General features: G+C 43.3%; 2 gene segments (V, D, J or C); both read right to left on the minus strand.

Moving 5' to 3' along the window:
- Window positions 1–643: 643 nt before the first annotated feature.
- Window positions 644–1,812, minus strand: LOC115930558 (Ig heavy chain V region 5A-like). The segment is given in 2 exon segments: window positions 644–1,598; window positions 1,700–1,812. Coding segments are annotated over 2 exon segments (447 nt in total).
- Window positions 1,813–12,938: 11,126 nt separating this feature from the next.
- On the minus strand, window positions 12,939–16,523 carry LOC101129864 (immunoglobulin heavy variable 4-4-like). The segment is given in 4 exon segments: window positions 12,939–13,097; window positions 14,549–14,603; window positions 16,070–16,373; window positions 16,457–16,523. Coding segments are annotated over 4 exon segments (585 nt in total).
- Between the last annotated feature and the right edge of the window lie 366 nt (window positions 16,524–16,889).

The following is a 16,889-nucleotide window of genomic DNA, read 5'->3' on the forward strand; positions in this document are numbered from 1 at the left end:
CCGAATGCCAGGCTGCGCTGATATTTATTGGATATAAGACAAAGGGACAGGGTAAGGAGTGTGAGCCATCTCCAATGATAGGTAAGGTCACATGGGCCACGTGTCCACTGGACAGGGGGGCCCTTTCCTGCCTGGCAGCTGAGGCAGAGAGAGAGAGGAGAAGGAGAGAAACAGCTTACAATATTATTTCTGCTTATCAGAGACTTTTAGTACTTTCGCTAATTTGCTACTGCTATCTAAAAGGCAGAGCCAGGTGTACAGGATGGAACGTGAAGGCGGACTAGGAGTGTGGCCACTGAAGCACAGCATCACAGGGAGACGGTTAGGCCTCCGGATAACTGCGGGCGAGTCTGACTGACGTCAGGCCCTGCACATGAGGTGGTGGAGCAGAGTCGTCTCTAAACTCCCCTGGGGAAAGGGAGACTCCCTTTCCCGGTCTGCTAAGTAGCAGGTGTTTTTCCTTGACATTGAGTCTACCACTAGACCATGGTCCGCTCGGCAACCGGCGTCTTCCCAGACGCTGGCGTCACCGCTAGACCAAGGAGCCCTCTGGTGGCCCTGTCTGGGCATAAGAGAAGACTCGAACTCTTGTCTTCTGGTCACACCTCACTATGTCCCCTCAGCTCCTATCTCTGTATGGCCTGGCTTTTCCTAGGTTATGATTGTAGAGCGAGGATTATTATAATATTGGAATAAAGAGTAATTGCTACCAACTAATGATTAATGATATTCATATATAATCATATCTAAGATCTATATCTGGTATAACTATTCTTGTTTTATATTTTATTATACTGGAACAGCTCGTGTCCTCGGTCTCTTGCGTCGGCACCTGGGTGGCTTGCCGCCCACAATCAGTATCCATAAAGACTGTTCTAGTCGGGGAACCTCACTGTGGTCCCTGTCCTTGGTCTGATAGGAGAAGACTCACCAGGAAGCCCTGAGCTTACTCAGACTCTGATCGTGGTGACCATGTTTGAGGACTTTTCATCCCAGTAAGCATCAATCCACATTTTGTGCGAGTGAGAATTGCTCTTCATATTAAAATAATCTCTTTCAAATACTTAGAGAAGACGTTCATAGGCACAGTTTTCTAAACTTAGAGAGGTTCCCTGGGGAACCGTCAGAAGAAGACAAAGTCCCACATCCTGACAGGAAACAGCCTCCAGCTGCACCTGCCTCTGGGGCTGACTCTGATCAGTGGCTCCTGAGCGCCCCCTGCAGCTGATTTCCCCCCCCAGCGTTCCTGCAGGGAGGTTTGTGTCTGGGCGCACAATGACCTCCCCTCACTGTGTCTCTCGCACAGAAATACACGGCCGTGTCCTCAGCTCTCAGGCTGTTCATTTGCAGATACAGCGTGTTCTTGGAATTGTCTCTGGAGATGGTGAATCTGCCCTTCACGGAGTCTGCGTAGTATGTGCTACCACCACTATAAATAACTGAGACCCACTCCAGACCCTTCCCTGGAGGCTGGCGGACCCAGTGCATCCAGTAGCTACTGAAGGTGAATCCAGAGGCTGCACAGGAGAGTCTCAGGGACCTCCCAGGCTGGACCACGCCTCCCCCAGACTCCACCAGCTGCACCTCACACTGGACACCTGCAAACACAGAGACATTGGTTAGAAACTGCCACACATATCCAATGTTTCTCTCACTCGTGTTCACTCACACTCAATATCTCTATTTCTCCATGAATCACCTTTTAAAATAGCAACAAGGAAAACCCAGCTCAGCCAAAACTCCATGGCGAGTCCTCTGTGTTCAGTGCTGATCACCGAATGGAAACACCTCCGACTTCCAGTGCTGGGCTCCTCTCCCAGAGCTGCAGGGTCAGGGATGGGCTGGTTTTCATCAGCAGAGGGAGGGCCCTATTTGCATGTCCCCCACTATATAGCAAGCTCTGGGGTGGGACATCTGAGGAGAGGCTGGGCTCAGTGCAGACGACGTGTCCTGGCGGAGATTGGTATTAATTCCATCATTCAGGAAAATATAATTGTATATTACGTGATTGCGCCTTGATTAGCATTTAGCTCTCACAATCTGATTTTATTTTTACATATTTACACAATATATTTAAGGCAGGTTTCAATGTTATATTTTACAGGAAATAATTTACATAGAGAACACAGCAGTTGTGCAGAGTGTCTAAGATAACACATCTAAAAAAATTAGTCCTATTACCTGGGCCTGCGCTCTAACCACCGGAGGAGGCAGCTCCCCTGAGACAACTCCAGGGCAGTGTGGACTATGCCTAGTGAAGTCTGCAGGATTCCCCATCTGTTATGACAACTTTCTGTAATTTATCTAAATATGTAGAGAGAACCACGGCTCATGTGTGTGTATTTTCAGAAGTCAGTCATATTTCTTCTGTCAATATCAGTCTTTTTATTGCTCCATTTTAGCAAAAATATTCATTTATTTCTTCGTTATTGCTTTATTCAAGTATAATAAACAAATAATTAATTCAAATTTATAGGGAAGGATTTGAAAAATGTAGAGCTATGTTTGCAGCCATTCACTCAGCACTTCAATCAAGTTTTGAATAATTAAATTAATCCCTAAATCTTTTTTCTTATTCCTCTGAAACTTAAATCACATCCCCATCATTCCCAACCACATTTTCTCAGAAAAATTTAAATCTTCTTCATTTTAATTTATGGTAGTGGCTTCTTCTAATATTTCTACAATGAATTATATAAAATTTACTCTTAATTCCTTAGCTTCTTTCACTGAGCACAATTCTTTGAGAATTTAGCCATGTTTTTTATGATTGAGGCACACCTTGATTTCAAGCTGCATTATATACCAGTACATAAATATGTGTCAAACTATTTAATTGTTCACCCATAAGAAAATGTTATTTTTTCTCTCAGCTAGTGGATTCTATAGAGAAAAGTAGCTACTCAGCACGGGAATGTAAAAAAAATGAGTAAACAATGATCTTATTCTGACCTCATTAACAACAAACCTGAAAAACCACTAATAAGGAAAAAACATTCAACATATCTGAGTTGATATTACAGAGAAAAAAAAACGTTAAATCTGTGGAGAGAGGGGCCTGCAGAGAGAACCATATATTAGTGTACCTGGGACAGATACCAACTGGATGTTATTTAAGCTAAGAACCGGCTGACTTGAAAATATTCAGTGAGTTGCTGGAAGATGCACGTGCTCATAGTGTTAGACTGTGAAGCTCCTGGTGCTTGCAGGCTTTTCCTACAGAATTATTATTAATTATTATGGTTTCACTTTATGCAAATGATCCAACCAACCACAAGACTAAAGTTCATTTTGCAAACAACTCAGTCCTATAATGATTAGTTTCTGACAAAAATCAGAACTGGAGAGAGAAAAATTATGTTTCAAAACATATCATACACTGGTCTTTAAATTACAGTCTCTTCAATTGGTTTTTCAGGTTTGTTGTTAATGAGTTCAGAATAAGATCATAGTTTACTCATTTTTTTACATTCCCATGCCGAGTAGCTACTTTTCTCTATAGAATCCATTAACTGAGAGAAGAAATCAGTTTTAAGTATTTGCCTCCATTTTAGAGTAACTCTGCTTATCGCTGTGAACCAACCAATGATCTCTGGCTGCAGCTCAGAAGAAACAAAGGCATGGGTTATATAAAAATCTGGACAAATATTTTAATTCTGAGCAATTATCCGGCAAGTCATGCCAGGTGACTGGAATAAATAGGGTCCCCCTAACCCGGAGGTTTCTTTGTTTCAGAAAAGAAGTCCAAGGGAGCTAACAAAAGCCAAGCCCCATGCACCCAAATCTTAGCAGGCATAACTACAGCCGCCAGTTATCTGGGCATGTCAGCAGCCTCGGATTTGTTTTCAAACTGTCCTTACCACCTTGTTTGGTTTTGATACATGTCTTCTAATAACCCGGTTTGTCTCTTCTCACCTTCAGGCATCAACTCCAAATGGTCATCCAAGTGAAGCCTGGGATAATGGCTCCCTTTTACTGGGTCCCTTAGACAGGCCTCCAAGGGAGATCTTCCCCAAACAACATCCCGCATCAGCTGGAAGCAGTTAAGGTTGGCCTTTGTCTGTATTCTAACGGCAGTTAGATGCACTTATTAAAAGAGGAAAATGATAGAGGGAGGAGGCAGATAACTCTCCTAGGAAGACAGAGGAGAGTCCCCATAGAATGTCCAACCCACCAAGGTCATTGTGCCCAGAGGGCTTGCCTAGACATGCCTGCAGTGAAAATAGTTAGTATTGTATCTTATCACTCTCTGGTAAAATAGCCACACATAACTATCTAGCTGCGTGAAGATAAAAAATAACTACTTTGAAATTAGAACAAGTCTCAAGTAAATCAAAGTTAGCATGTGGTTCATAATGTAATAGACAGGAGACATGACTGAATATGAAGAATGTGTTCACATCTATTTTATGTTAAGATCAGGAAAATATTTTGTGTATTACTTAGGTAAGATTCCCATTGCGATCATTGATTTAAGATTATATATTGATGGAAAATACCTCAATAATAAAAGTAGAGGTTATTAACCAGTAATTTTTATTACTAGTACAAACTTCCATTTAGTATATATTATTCTGTGTGTTGTGAAATCAACTCAGAAGGCAGAAAACTGCACTTATCACAACTTTTTAATAAATTAAAAATTAGAATTAAGTAACTATGTTTCTAGATGGTGCACAACTTTGGAATATTTTTGCAAACAGAGAGGCTTCTTACATCTTCTGGAAATCCTATCAAAATGGACAACAATGGAAGAAACTTTCAGATGAATTTCTACCAACTAGAGATCTGATTAATAGAATTTTAAAGCAAATACTAACACACAAACAAAAAACTAACATAGAAGCTAAAAAATAGTGATTTAATACACCAAATGCTCTACCTCATTCTAGTTTATAACATAATCTAACCGTGGAGGGCACTGTCATTGTTCATATGAGACAGAATCAATCCCACTCACAATCTTCTGGGAATGTTTAAAAAATGGCATCTTTACATTAAAATGATCAAATCTTTAATAAAATGTAAAACTCGCTTGGCCAAGGGTTCTCCCGCTAGCACTATGGAACCATGGTCCAGTCCTCAGGATGCATCAGTTATTACCCTATTGAAGGGGTGCTCTGTCCCTCCACACCTGTGGGTATTTCTAGTCAGGTGGGATGAGAGACTGAGAAAAGAAATAAGACACAGAGACAAAATATAGAGAAACAACAGTGGACCCAGGGGACCGGCACTCAGCACACCAGGGACCTGCACCGGCACCGGCCTCTGAGTTCCCTCAGTTTTTATTGATTATTATTTTCATTATTTCAGCAAAAAGGAATGTAGTAGGAGAGCAGGGTGATAATAAGGAGAAGGTCAGCAAAAAACATGTGAGCAAAAGAATCTATGTCATAATTAAGTTCAAGTTCAAGGGAATGTACTATGCCTGGACGTGCATGTAGGCCAGATTTATGTTTCTCTCCACCCAAACATCTCAGTGGAGTAAAGAATAACAAGGCAGCATTACTGCAAACATGTCTCGCCTCCCACCATAAGGTGGTTTTTCTCCTATCTCAGAGTTGAGCAAATGTACAATCGGGTTTTATACCGAGACATTAAGTTCCCAGGGGCAGGCAGGAGACAGTGGCGTTCCTCTATCTCAACTGCAAGAGGCTTTCCTCTTTTACTAATCCACCTCAGCACAGACCCTTTACGGGTGTCGGGCTGGGGGACGGTCAGGTCTTTCTCATCCCACGAGGCCATATTTCAGACTATCACATGGGGAGAAACTGTGGACAATACCCGGCTTTCCAGGGCAGAGGTCCCTGTGGCTTTCCGCAGTGTATTGTGCCCCTGGTTTATCGAGACTGGAGAATGGCGATGTCTTTTACCAAGCATACTGCCTGTGAACACTTTGTTAACAAGGCACGTCCTGCACAGCCCTGGATCCCTTAAACCTTGATTTTATACAACACAAGTTTTTGTGAGCTCCAAGTTGGGTCAAAGTGGCTGGGTCAAAATGGCTGGGGCAAAGCTACAAATTAACAACATCTCAGCAAAGCAATTGTTTAAAGTACAGGTCTTTTTCAAAATGGAGTCTCTTATGTCTTCCCTTTCTACATAGACACAGTGACAGTCTGATCTCTCTTTCTTTTCCCTACACCTATGACTTGACAGCTAAAAGGCCTGTATGTTTATAGACTTTACCCCCAGAGATCATCCTTGTCCTACTGCTTGCATGTGTGATACCCACTCCAACCACGAGGAGTTTGAGGCTGCCTTTTTACTACCTCTTTTCCACAGACTCTTGTGATCTTCAATAAGGAAACTGGAAGGAACATCAGTGGACAATACTGCTCTTGAATCATATTGGAGGGAATCTTGTCAGATCCTTTTAACTAACTCACTGCAGAAAACACTCAGGCAGTTAATTATTGGGTTCATATTTTACAATTAAAGAATCAATTCAGGCCAGATGCACTGGATCATCTGTATAATCACACCGCTTTCAGAAGCGAAGTGAGGGAAATCCCATGAGACCAGGCAATCAAAACCAGCCTGGGCAACACAAAGAGACCTTATTTATATGAAAAAATAAAATAAAAAATAAGGAGGGGATGAGTGGCATGCCTCTCTAGTTCTAGATATTCAAGAGGCTAAGATGGGAAGAATATGTGAGTCAGGAGTTCAAAATTACAGCGAGCTATGATCACACCACTGCACTTTAAACTGTGTGACAGGGTGAGAGCCTGTATCTAAAAGAAAAAACAAGAACCAGTTAAGAATTCCACACAACTGTAAAGCTACTCAAATAGGAAACGTTAAGCTGAGCATGTTCGTAGATTCTCTGGCGTTTCTGATGTTTTTAAGCAGATGGCTGACCTAAGACCTGCAGAATGAGCTGGTAGTCCTTGATTGTGAGAAGCTCCTACCCTAACCCTAACCCTAACCCTAACCCTAACAAGACATCAGACCAGGACCCTGTTTAATTCCCCCTCCCCTCCTTCTTTTTCTCATTACCCTTTGCTTATATTTCTAAAGTCATCTCATTTCTGTAGACCTGCGTGTTGTCCACCCACACTGAACCCTTATCTTCTTTCTTATTAATTATTTTTATTCCTGCTGCATAGAATAAGTTGTCACACTATTTTTGGGTGCATGACTGCTGATGATTTAAAGCATATTCCTCCATCATCTCCTTTTTTGCCACACAAGGTGGCTCTAGTTTGAAGTCACAGGAGCTTCTTCATTCGATGCCAGGGGGAGTTTCAAACCCTGCAAACCCCTTTTGTGAGTGGGAACCCTCACTCTGCCCCCAGGACCAAACCATTATAAAAATGCTGAGCCGGTCTCCTTTCCTCTTCTTTCAAGCTGTTTTAGATTTTCCTGGGAGACCTGCCCTGCACTCACCAGACACCTATAGAGTGCAAATAATAAACTTTTCCATATTCACTTTCTCTGAGTGTGTGACTTCATCAGACACAACATTCAAACTAAATCTTAGTTGTGATCTCTTGGCTTTGCATGGTGTCAACTACAACTGAGGGTGTGAGCTTGGTGTCACTGGTTCTATCAACCGGACACCCTGGATCCCTGAAACAACTCCAGGACAGAGCTGGACATGTGATATAGATTGATTTCGTATCCCCATCAAAGTATCATCTCAAATTGTAATCCCCACAGGTCAGGGGAGGGACCAGGTGAGAGGTGATTGGATCATGGGTCCAGTTTCCCCATGTTGTTCTCATGGTAGTGAGTGAGTTCTGACAACCACTGATTGTTTAAAAGTATGTGTCACTTCCCCCCGCCCCCTGCTTCCCTGGGAGATGTGCCTTGTTTCCCCTTCACCTTCCACCATGATTGTAAGTTTCCTGTGGCCTCCCCAGCCATGAAGAACGGTGAGCCAACTAAACCTCTTTTCCTTGTAAACTACCCAGTCTCAGGTAGTTCTTTATACCAGTGTGAAAATGAACTAATACCACATGACTGGTGGAGTTCGATAAACTTTTTTAGTGACATAAAATTATGCCATTATTTTTCTATATTCTAGCATTTCTCTAAAAACACAGAGATGCCCAGGGCTCATTTATGTGTATATTCAAGAGTTTCTGACTTTTCATGTATTTTATTTATCTCTGTCTAATTCTTTTGATACCAGATTATACCTGCTATAATTAGTACTATCATTAATGGAGTTAAATTAAAAATAATAATCTCCATATGAAGTGTTCAATTTTACAAATGGGTCATAGACATTATCACTAGCAACATAGATAACGAGTCAATTCCCTCAAAATTTTCTCTTGTACTATAATTCCTCCTTCCTAGTCCTTCCCTTCTCCTACAATATTCACAATGAACTACTGATTTTTATGTAACTTTGGATTACTTTTTGTTCTATAGGATTTATGAAAGTTGTATCTTATGTACGCACTTTTGTTACTTTGGCTCATTTTACTCATCACAAGTACTTGTGAATTTAACCATGCTGTTGAGTGTACCCAACATCAGTTGATGGTAGTAGTGGGTAGTATGTCAATGAATGACTTTTCCTCAATTTGTTTACCTATTAAGCTGATGATTGACATTTGGCTTCTTTTTCATTCTAGGTATTATAAACAAAGATGCTACTCAGCTTAGAGCAGTACACAGCTAGGAAACACATTGTTCTTATTGTTACAACAGCATAAATAACGAAGCTGGAAAAGCTGCACATTAATCAGGTTTATTGAATATATCAGGTAATAAAAGTTATAGATTTTGGTGTGTTGTGGGGTGGGTGTATGTAAGTTTCTGTGTGAGAGAGAGAGAAGAAGGGAGAAAGGAAGGCAGAAAAAGAGAGGAATCTGACATAATTGACCACAATTTATGAGATTCTCAAGTAATTTTGGGGAATTAGTCCTTATGGACAAGGCTGATGCACCTAGCTATGGACACCTACAAGAGGACAACTTGACACAGCTAGCTATGGTTATGTATTTATATAAATATCATTTTCTAATCATACACTCACATGCGTTAGAATAGACAAAGTGGAGTGTGTCTAGTGGTGAAATATGATGGTGTCACAAAACCCCTCATCCAGCCCCTTTCAACCCCAGCTGCACCTGCCCTGAAGCTGAGCTTTGAGCCTGCTCTGAGTCCCCACAATTGTCCTGAGTCCCCTGCTGTACTGAGCACCTTTTGGGGTCCTGGTTTTCCTCCATGTTTCCTGAGAACCCTCGGCTACCTGAGGGCATCTACTATGGTCTTGAGTGCCCCTTGGTGTCCTGAGGAATCCTGGGGTCCTGAGTAACTGTGGCTGTCGTGTACACTCCCACAGGGAGGTTTGGGTGTGAGTTCCCACTGTGGTTACCTCACTGTGTCTTTTGTTAAAAATACATGGCTGTGTGCTTGTGGCTCACTTAGCTCAGCTGTAGGAAGAACTGCTTTTTGGACATGGATCTGGAGATGGTGACTGGACTCTTGAGGAGTGGGTTGGAATGTGCACTCCCTCATGACCTGTGCACTGGATTCACTCCAGTCCCTTCCTGGGGGGTTTATGAATGCAGCTACAGCAGGAAGCACTGGTTGTGATGGGGAATCCAGAGATGGCACAGGTAAGGGAGAGGGTCTGTGAGGGCTTCACCAGGCCAAGTGGGCACTGAGAAACACAGTTGTTGGTATGCACAGTTTCTGGAGAACACATTGAAATTCCCAAATACGTACATTTTTATGAGACTAAAGAGCTCATTTGTGTTCAATTTGTGAGTCTCCTAGAGTAATGCAGTGGATTCTGAGGTTATATTCTGACAAATTTATTGTCACATTTTTCTCCATACTTGGAACCAAATAATAAAGAGAAACTTATGTCAGGAGAATAGGCATTGAACTATCTCTGTTCATGGTGATTTTCAGAATAAGACTGAGATGTGATCACCTGAAGGGTGTCCTAATGCTTAACCCACAATTAGACCTGAGCAGCAATCACTGGCGGTGGAAGTCACACACCTGGAGAAATACCTGATTCACTGAAGCTGCACCTGGCGGGGGTCTCTGAAGGCTCTGAGTCGTGCAGGAACAGCTCCTCCTACAGACTCAGAGTGAGGAAAATCTCTGCTCTTTCTCTGGGGGAGGTGAGGGTTAGTGTGTGGAAAGAACCCACCTTACTTTAATCAAGATCTCTGTACTTGAACAGAAACAAAGAATAGGAGAAAAAACTAATTTCATTTTAAATAGAACAATTTCTCATGAGGAAGGCAATAATATGTCTGGATCTTACACAGAATTAAGAAACAATAAATTTGGGGTAAAGTTGAAAATTACAATTTCTTTGCAGGTTCTGTTCCTAATTATCTACGTCATCTGAGAAAATGAAGTAAAATCATGGTTTTTATATAAAAATTCACAAAGAGGGTGCTGGGCCTGAGAATGCACCTCTAATCCCTCCAACATCAGGGAGCCCAATAGACCAGGCAGCCAGCTGCTGCACCGCACTCTAACACCCGCCACCTGGTGTGTGCCAAAGACACCCATCCTGGGAGCTCCTCCCAGACAGTGGCTGTGCACAGTGGAGACACTGAGGCATGGCTGCTGCTGGGACACATGGGACATCCCTGATGGACAACTGTGCTCAGGGAGGCACAAATGGCCTCGTTGGACTTAGCTTAGACCACAGGATACTTAGGGCAGGTTCATCAAACTCCCACCCTCCTCCAGCACTAGTGGTGAGATTGACCTTCTGGGGTAACAATGTCTACAGCCTCCCTGGCCTCCTGTGCATTTTTATGCCTCCAATACTTACATCTGCCTTTGCAACAAATGAGAATGTCCAGAGACCTCAGGGGTGGCCACAGAAGCATAAATGTAGAGAGGCTCCCAGGGAAACTGTTAGATGCAGAGGAAGCCTCAGACCCTGAAGGAAAGCAGCCCATGATGACCATCTGCACCTGCCCTACAGCTGCCCCTGTTTTCTGTGGGTCCTGAGTGCCCCTTTTAGCCCAGACTCCTCCCTTATTTCAGGAAATTCTGTGTCTGTGTTCACACTGATGTCTTCTTACCTGGTGCCTCACATACAGTAACACACAGCTGTGCCCTCTGCTCTCAGACTGTTCATTTGCAAACGGAGTGAGTTCTTGGCACTTTCTTTGGAGATGGTGAATCTGCTCTTCACAGATTGTGCATAACATATCTGACTTCTATCGTACTATATATCTACGACTCACTCCAGCCACTTCCCTGGAGCCTGGGAAACCGAGCTCATTCAGTAGCTACTGAAGGTTAATCCAGAGTCTGCACAGGAGAGTCTCAGGGATCCCCCAGGTTGTCTTGGGTCCTCTCCAGACTCCACCAGCTGTACCTCACACTGGACACCTGCAAACATGTAGACATCCCGGTCCAAAACTGCCTGACATATCCACTGTTTCTCTTAAGTGTATCCATTCACGCTCAATCTCTCTAGTTCACCTTTTAAAACGGCAACAGTGAAAACCCAGCTCAGCCCAAACTCCATGGTGGGTCCTCTGTCTTTAGTCCTGATCACCAAATGGAAACCCCTGGGAATCCCAAGGCTGGTGCTTCTCTCCCAGAGCTGTGGGGTCAGGACTGGGCTGGTTTTCATCAGCAGAGGGAGAAACCTATTTGCATGTCTCCTACTGTATAGCAAGCTCTGGGTTGGGAATCCTGAGGAGGGGCAGGGCTCAGAGCAGACAAAGTGCCCTGGGGGAGATTGGTAGTCATCTTATCACTCAGGAAAATATCACTATATTATATAATTGTGCCTTGATAATCATTTAGCAGTCATCATCTTCTTTTTGACATATTTGTAGAATACATTTAATGTAAGTGTCAATGTTGCATTTTAAGGAAGATAAATTACATACAGAACAGAGTGTTTATACAATGCATTCAAAGTCACACAGCTGGACAGAGTTAACCCCATTATCTCGGCCTGTGCCTCTGACCACTAGAGAAGACTGCTCCCCTGAGACAACTCCAGGGCAGTGTGGGACACGCCTAGTGAGGTTCGCAGGATTCCACCCCTGCCAGGACATCTCTGTTTTCTTTTAGTGTATTCAGCTGTTCACCGGAAGTATACAGAGAGAACCAGTGTTCAAGCCTGTGTACTTTCAAGAGTCTGAGATGTTTCCAGTGTTCATACCCATCTATTTTTTTGTTCCTCCTCAATAAACATATTCATGTGTTTATTTGTTACTGCTTTTTTAAGTACAATTAATAATTAATTCAAATCTACACTGAACAATTTGGAAAATGGTAACATATGTGTGCAAACTTTAATCAGGTTGTGTACAATTAAGTTAACCCCTAAATCTTTCTGTCACTTCTCTGTAATTTCATCTCACCACCCAATTACTTTCAACACCCGTTTCTCACATTTTCAAATCTGCTTTGTTACTTTAGAATAGTTGTACCTTTTGCAGTTTATACAATTAGAAGTTTATGAAGGGCCCTCTTAATTCTTCAGCTACTTTCACTCAACAGAGTTATTTGAGAATGTAGACATGCTTTTATGAGAATGAGGATGACTTGATTCTAATTCTGCATTGTACTTTAGTCCATAATCATATGTCAAATTGTTTAACGTTCACCTGTAGTGGACATGGATATTTGATTTGTTCCCTTAGTTTCTGGCTTTTATATAGAAAGTGGCTACTCAGTGTGGGAATGTGAAAAATGAGAAAACTATGGTCTTATTCTGACCTCATTAACAACAAACCTGAAAAACTGAATAAATGAAGAAGAAAACCTTTTAACATATCTGAGTTGCTTTCACAGAGCTAACAAGAAGACTGAAATGTGAGGAGACAGATGCCTGCAGAGAGGACTGGGGCCCACATGTTAGTGAACCCAGGGCAGGTGCCACTGGATGGCATTGAGAGAGGAACAGGCTAACCTGGAAATATTTAGTGAGGTTTCTCTTTGGATACATGTGCTAATGGTATTGGAGTGTGAATCTACTAGTCCTTGCAGGCTTTTCCCAGGAATTTGAAAAATCTACAGTCAACTCCCTTATCTGCTGTCCTGTGGTGCTGACAGGAAGCGAAGAACAGCGAGGACTGTTGAACGCCTGGATCCACCTCCACTGTCTCCAGGGGAAATCCACTAAAACCTGCATCCTATGGGGTGTGGTGGAGTCAACAGAAACTAAAGAAAACAGAAAATTCCCAAAGAACTCCATCTAGAAGAAATTCTTAATCTACAGGGTAAGTTCAATGGAGGAGAAGCTAAGGACACTGATGAGAAACCACTGTGGTTGGGAAGACACTCTACCCCTGGGGGAAGAGGTACGGACAGGAAAATTGGGAAGGTCACCCCCAGAACTATGATTTTTACTCATGCATAAGAAGGAGGCTGATTCAGAAGGTTGGAGAACGTCCACATTTGTTCAAGCACCTTCTCCACATGGTCAACAAGTCTTCAGAATAATGAAGTAGCTGCCCCAGCTCCATTCTGACTTCTGTCATGTGACAGTTTTTTGTGGATTTGCTTTCTGCTCTCTCATGATTTGTTTCTTCTCTCAACTCATAGCTCCATTCTCCTGTTAATTCTCAGTTTATTGAAGAGATTCATATTTAGCTTAGAACATTACAATTTTTGGAAGAAATTTTTGTCTTAAACACACCAAATCTAATGAGCTCTCTCCAGGGATGCCCATCTGCTTTTTTGTCTTCCTTACCTATGGGATATGGCCCTTTTTTCTCCAGCTCTTATATTCATATGCATGAGGAGTCCAACCATCACACACCCAGGGACATCTTGGAGGAACGGACCCTACCATCCGTCTCCTCAGCCTTCATGTGCACAGTGGCCACTCTGTCAGCTGTTGTATGTGCTTTAGGGCTTTCCATTTAAAAGTGTATTTCACTTTCCCCCCAAATAAAGTTTCTGGTCCTTAAATACCTTGACGAGCCAGTCTTCTTTTCTGTCTCTTTGTAGTTAATATTGTTTTATTCCATTAAAATTCACTGGGAACATCAGTGAAAAGGGAAGTGACCAGCCATCCCATCCCATTGTCTGACTTCTGCCTGACGGACCCACCCATGAGCTTTACTCCACTGCTCTGCATCTGATGGGGCCATCCGGACCCTTATTAATAAGAGGTGTGTGATTTATTAGAGAATGACTGAGATCAGCAGGTGCCTGAGCTCCTCAGAACACAGGTGTGGTCCTGCAGTAGAGTGTGTGTGACTGAAATCACACGTGTGTATAACTCGTGGCCTCAGCCCATAAGCTGATACCAGCTTCTGGCCATTCCTAGGTTGCCCGATGAGGGGTGTCCAGAGAAGGATGGATGCAGGATGTGGATTTTAGAAAGTGATGTGGTGTCGGGGGCACCGACGGCCAAATTTTATTTTAAGTCTATTCTGTCCTTGGCACTTGGGGAAGACTGGGAAGAAAGGAACAAAACTCAGACCCCATGTAGCTCCCCTTTTAGGAAGAGATTCAGTGCAAATTTAGAAAGTTGAAGAAATAGACTATACTGCAGGGATCATTTCTATAGTCGGTTTGAGGTGGTAGAAGAGAAACAGTGATGCTGGTGATGTTGGTGTGGTTTTCTGTGACATACTAAGGAGACAGCAGAAGATGGGCAGTGACCAGTCTCCATCCAGCTGGTACCCCTTGTCTATTTGTTATGTCCAAATAAAAGATAAAAGAAAACATTTGTGACACACACACAAGGGCTGGTTTCAGAGACCTTGCTCAAAAATGGCCAACAGGGCCATGACACATTTTTATATGAGAACTACTATTTTTGCCTACTTCATGTGGAAATCTGAGAGATGCAGTGTCCAGCCTCAGGGGGCTGATCCTCCCTCCACAAAACAGAGCTAACAGGGTTAAGTGGTATCAGTCTGTCTGGGTCTTCATAAGAAGACAACAGGATTGCGTGGCTTAAACAACAAATACTGATTTTCTTACAATTCTGCAGTCTGAATGTGGAAGGTCAAGGAGCTGGCAAAATTGGTTCTTAGTATGGCTTCTTCCTGGCTTGCACAGGGCCACCTTCTAGTGCACTACGTCTCCACATGGCCTCTTCTCTGTGTGCACGCAAAAAGTGAAAAGTCTCTGGTGTCTCTTCCTCTTCTTATAAAGACAACTGGTTTATTGAATTAGGGTCTCACACTTTGACCACATTTAACCTTAATTACATCATTAAAATTCCAGTACAGATCCATTGGATTTAAGGTTTCGGTAAATGAATTTAAAATAGGGCACAATTCCATTGATGACACAAATCAAGAGATGGTGAGAACCATATATATATATGGTGTGTATATATATAATATACATATGGTGTGTATCTATATAATATATATGGTATATATATATGGTGTGTGTGTGTATGTGTATATGTATATATACACACACACACATATATGGTAAAATGAGTCACTCAGGAACTTGTAGGAAAGTTCCTAGTAATTGGTGAAACCTCAACAGTAAACAGAAAAATTGTCTTCCTCCTTTCTTGTCTGCCACAAGGATGTGAGGAAGCAGAACCACGGACAATAAAGAAAGAGTTCATGTCCTTTGTAGGGACATGGGTGAAATTGGAAACTATCATTCTCAGTAAACTATCGCAAGAACAAAAAACCAAACACCGCATATTCTCACTCATAGGTGGGAATTGAACAATGAGATCACATGGACACAGGAAGGGGAATATCACACTCTGGGGACTGTTGTGGGGTGGGGGGAGGGGGGAGGGATAGCATTGGGAAATATACCTAATGCTAGATGACGAGTTAGTGGGTGCAGCGCATCAGCATGGCACATGTATACATATGTAAGTAACCTGCACAATGTGCACATGTACCCTAAAACTTAAAGTATAATAAAAAAAAGAAAAGAAAAAAAAAAAAAAAAAGAAAGAGGAGCCCTGGGGACATCTGAGTGCTGGCGAGGAGGGAGATCACTGAGCTGATGAGGAAGCCCCGCCCTCCCTGCACCTGCTCCTGACCCGGCCTCGGGCTCTGTGGCCTCGCGCGCCCCCTGCTGGTCCTGAGCAGCACCTGCTCCCGCCCCCTCTGCCTCCCTGCAGGGAGGTTTGTGTCTGGGCTCACACTCACCTCCCCTCACTGTGTATCTCGCACAGTAATACACGGCCGTGTCCGCGGCGGTCACAGAGCTCAGCTTCAGGGAGAACTGGTTCTTGGACGTGTCTACTGACATGGTGATTCGACTCTTGAGGGACGGGTTGTAGTAGGTGCTCCCACTATGATTGATTTCCCCAATCCACTCCAGCCCCTTCCCTGGGGGCTGGCGGACCCAGATCCACCAGTTACCACTGCTGATGGAGTCACCAGAGACAGCGCAGGTGAGGGACAGGGTCTCCGAAGGCTTCACCAGTCCTGGGCCCGACTCCTGCAGCTGCACCTGGGACAGGATCCCTGTGAACAGAGAGAACCACGGTGAGCCCTGAGATCAGAGGCAGCATCTCATATCTTCAGGTCTGGATCCCTGAGGCACTCACATCTGGGAGCTGCCACCAGGAGGAGGAAGAACCACAGGTGTTTCATGTTCTTGTGCAGGAGGTCCATGAGTCTCAGAAAGTATTTCCCATGTGAGCTGGATCCCAAATTTAAGGAAATGTGTAGTCATTTCCTGTAGGTGCCTAAGTGAGGATTTGCATGTGGGTGGTGCCTTTGTATGGACAGGTGAAAAGGGAGGAGGGAGGCCCCAGTCTTTTGGGCTCGCCCTGGGAGTAGGATGCTGGCTGTGCCCTCTGAGAACTCAGTTCTCTTCCTGTGGCCTCCCCTTACCAAGCCCATAGTCCTCTTCTTCCAGGTAGGGAAATGTGCTGAAGACGCTGATCTGGGAGATCAGTGTGATCTTGGATCAAGGACAGATTTTGGAATAGGTTCAATGCTGTTCTATCCTTGAAGATTTATATAAAACAAACCACA

Source organism: Gorilla gorilla, chromosome 15, assembly GCF_029281585.2.
Source record: "Gorilla gorilla gorilla isolate KB3781 chromosome 15, NHGRI_mGorGor1-v2.1_pri, whole genome shotgun sequence".
In the NCBI taxonomy this organism is placed as follows: domain Eukaryota; kingdom Metazoa; phylum Chordata; class Mammalia; order Primates; family Hominidae; genus Gorilla; species Gorilla gorilla.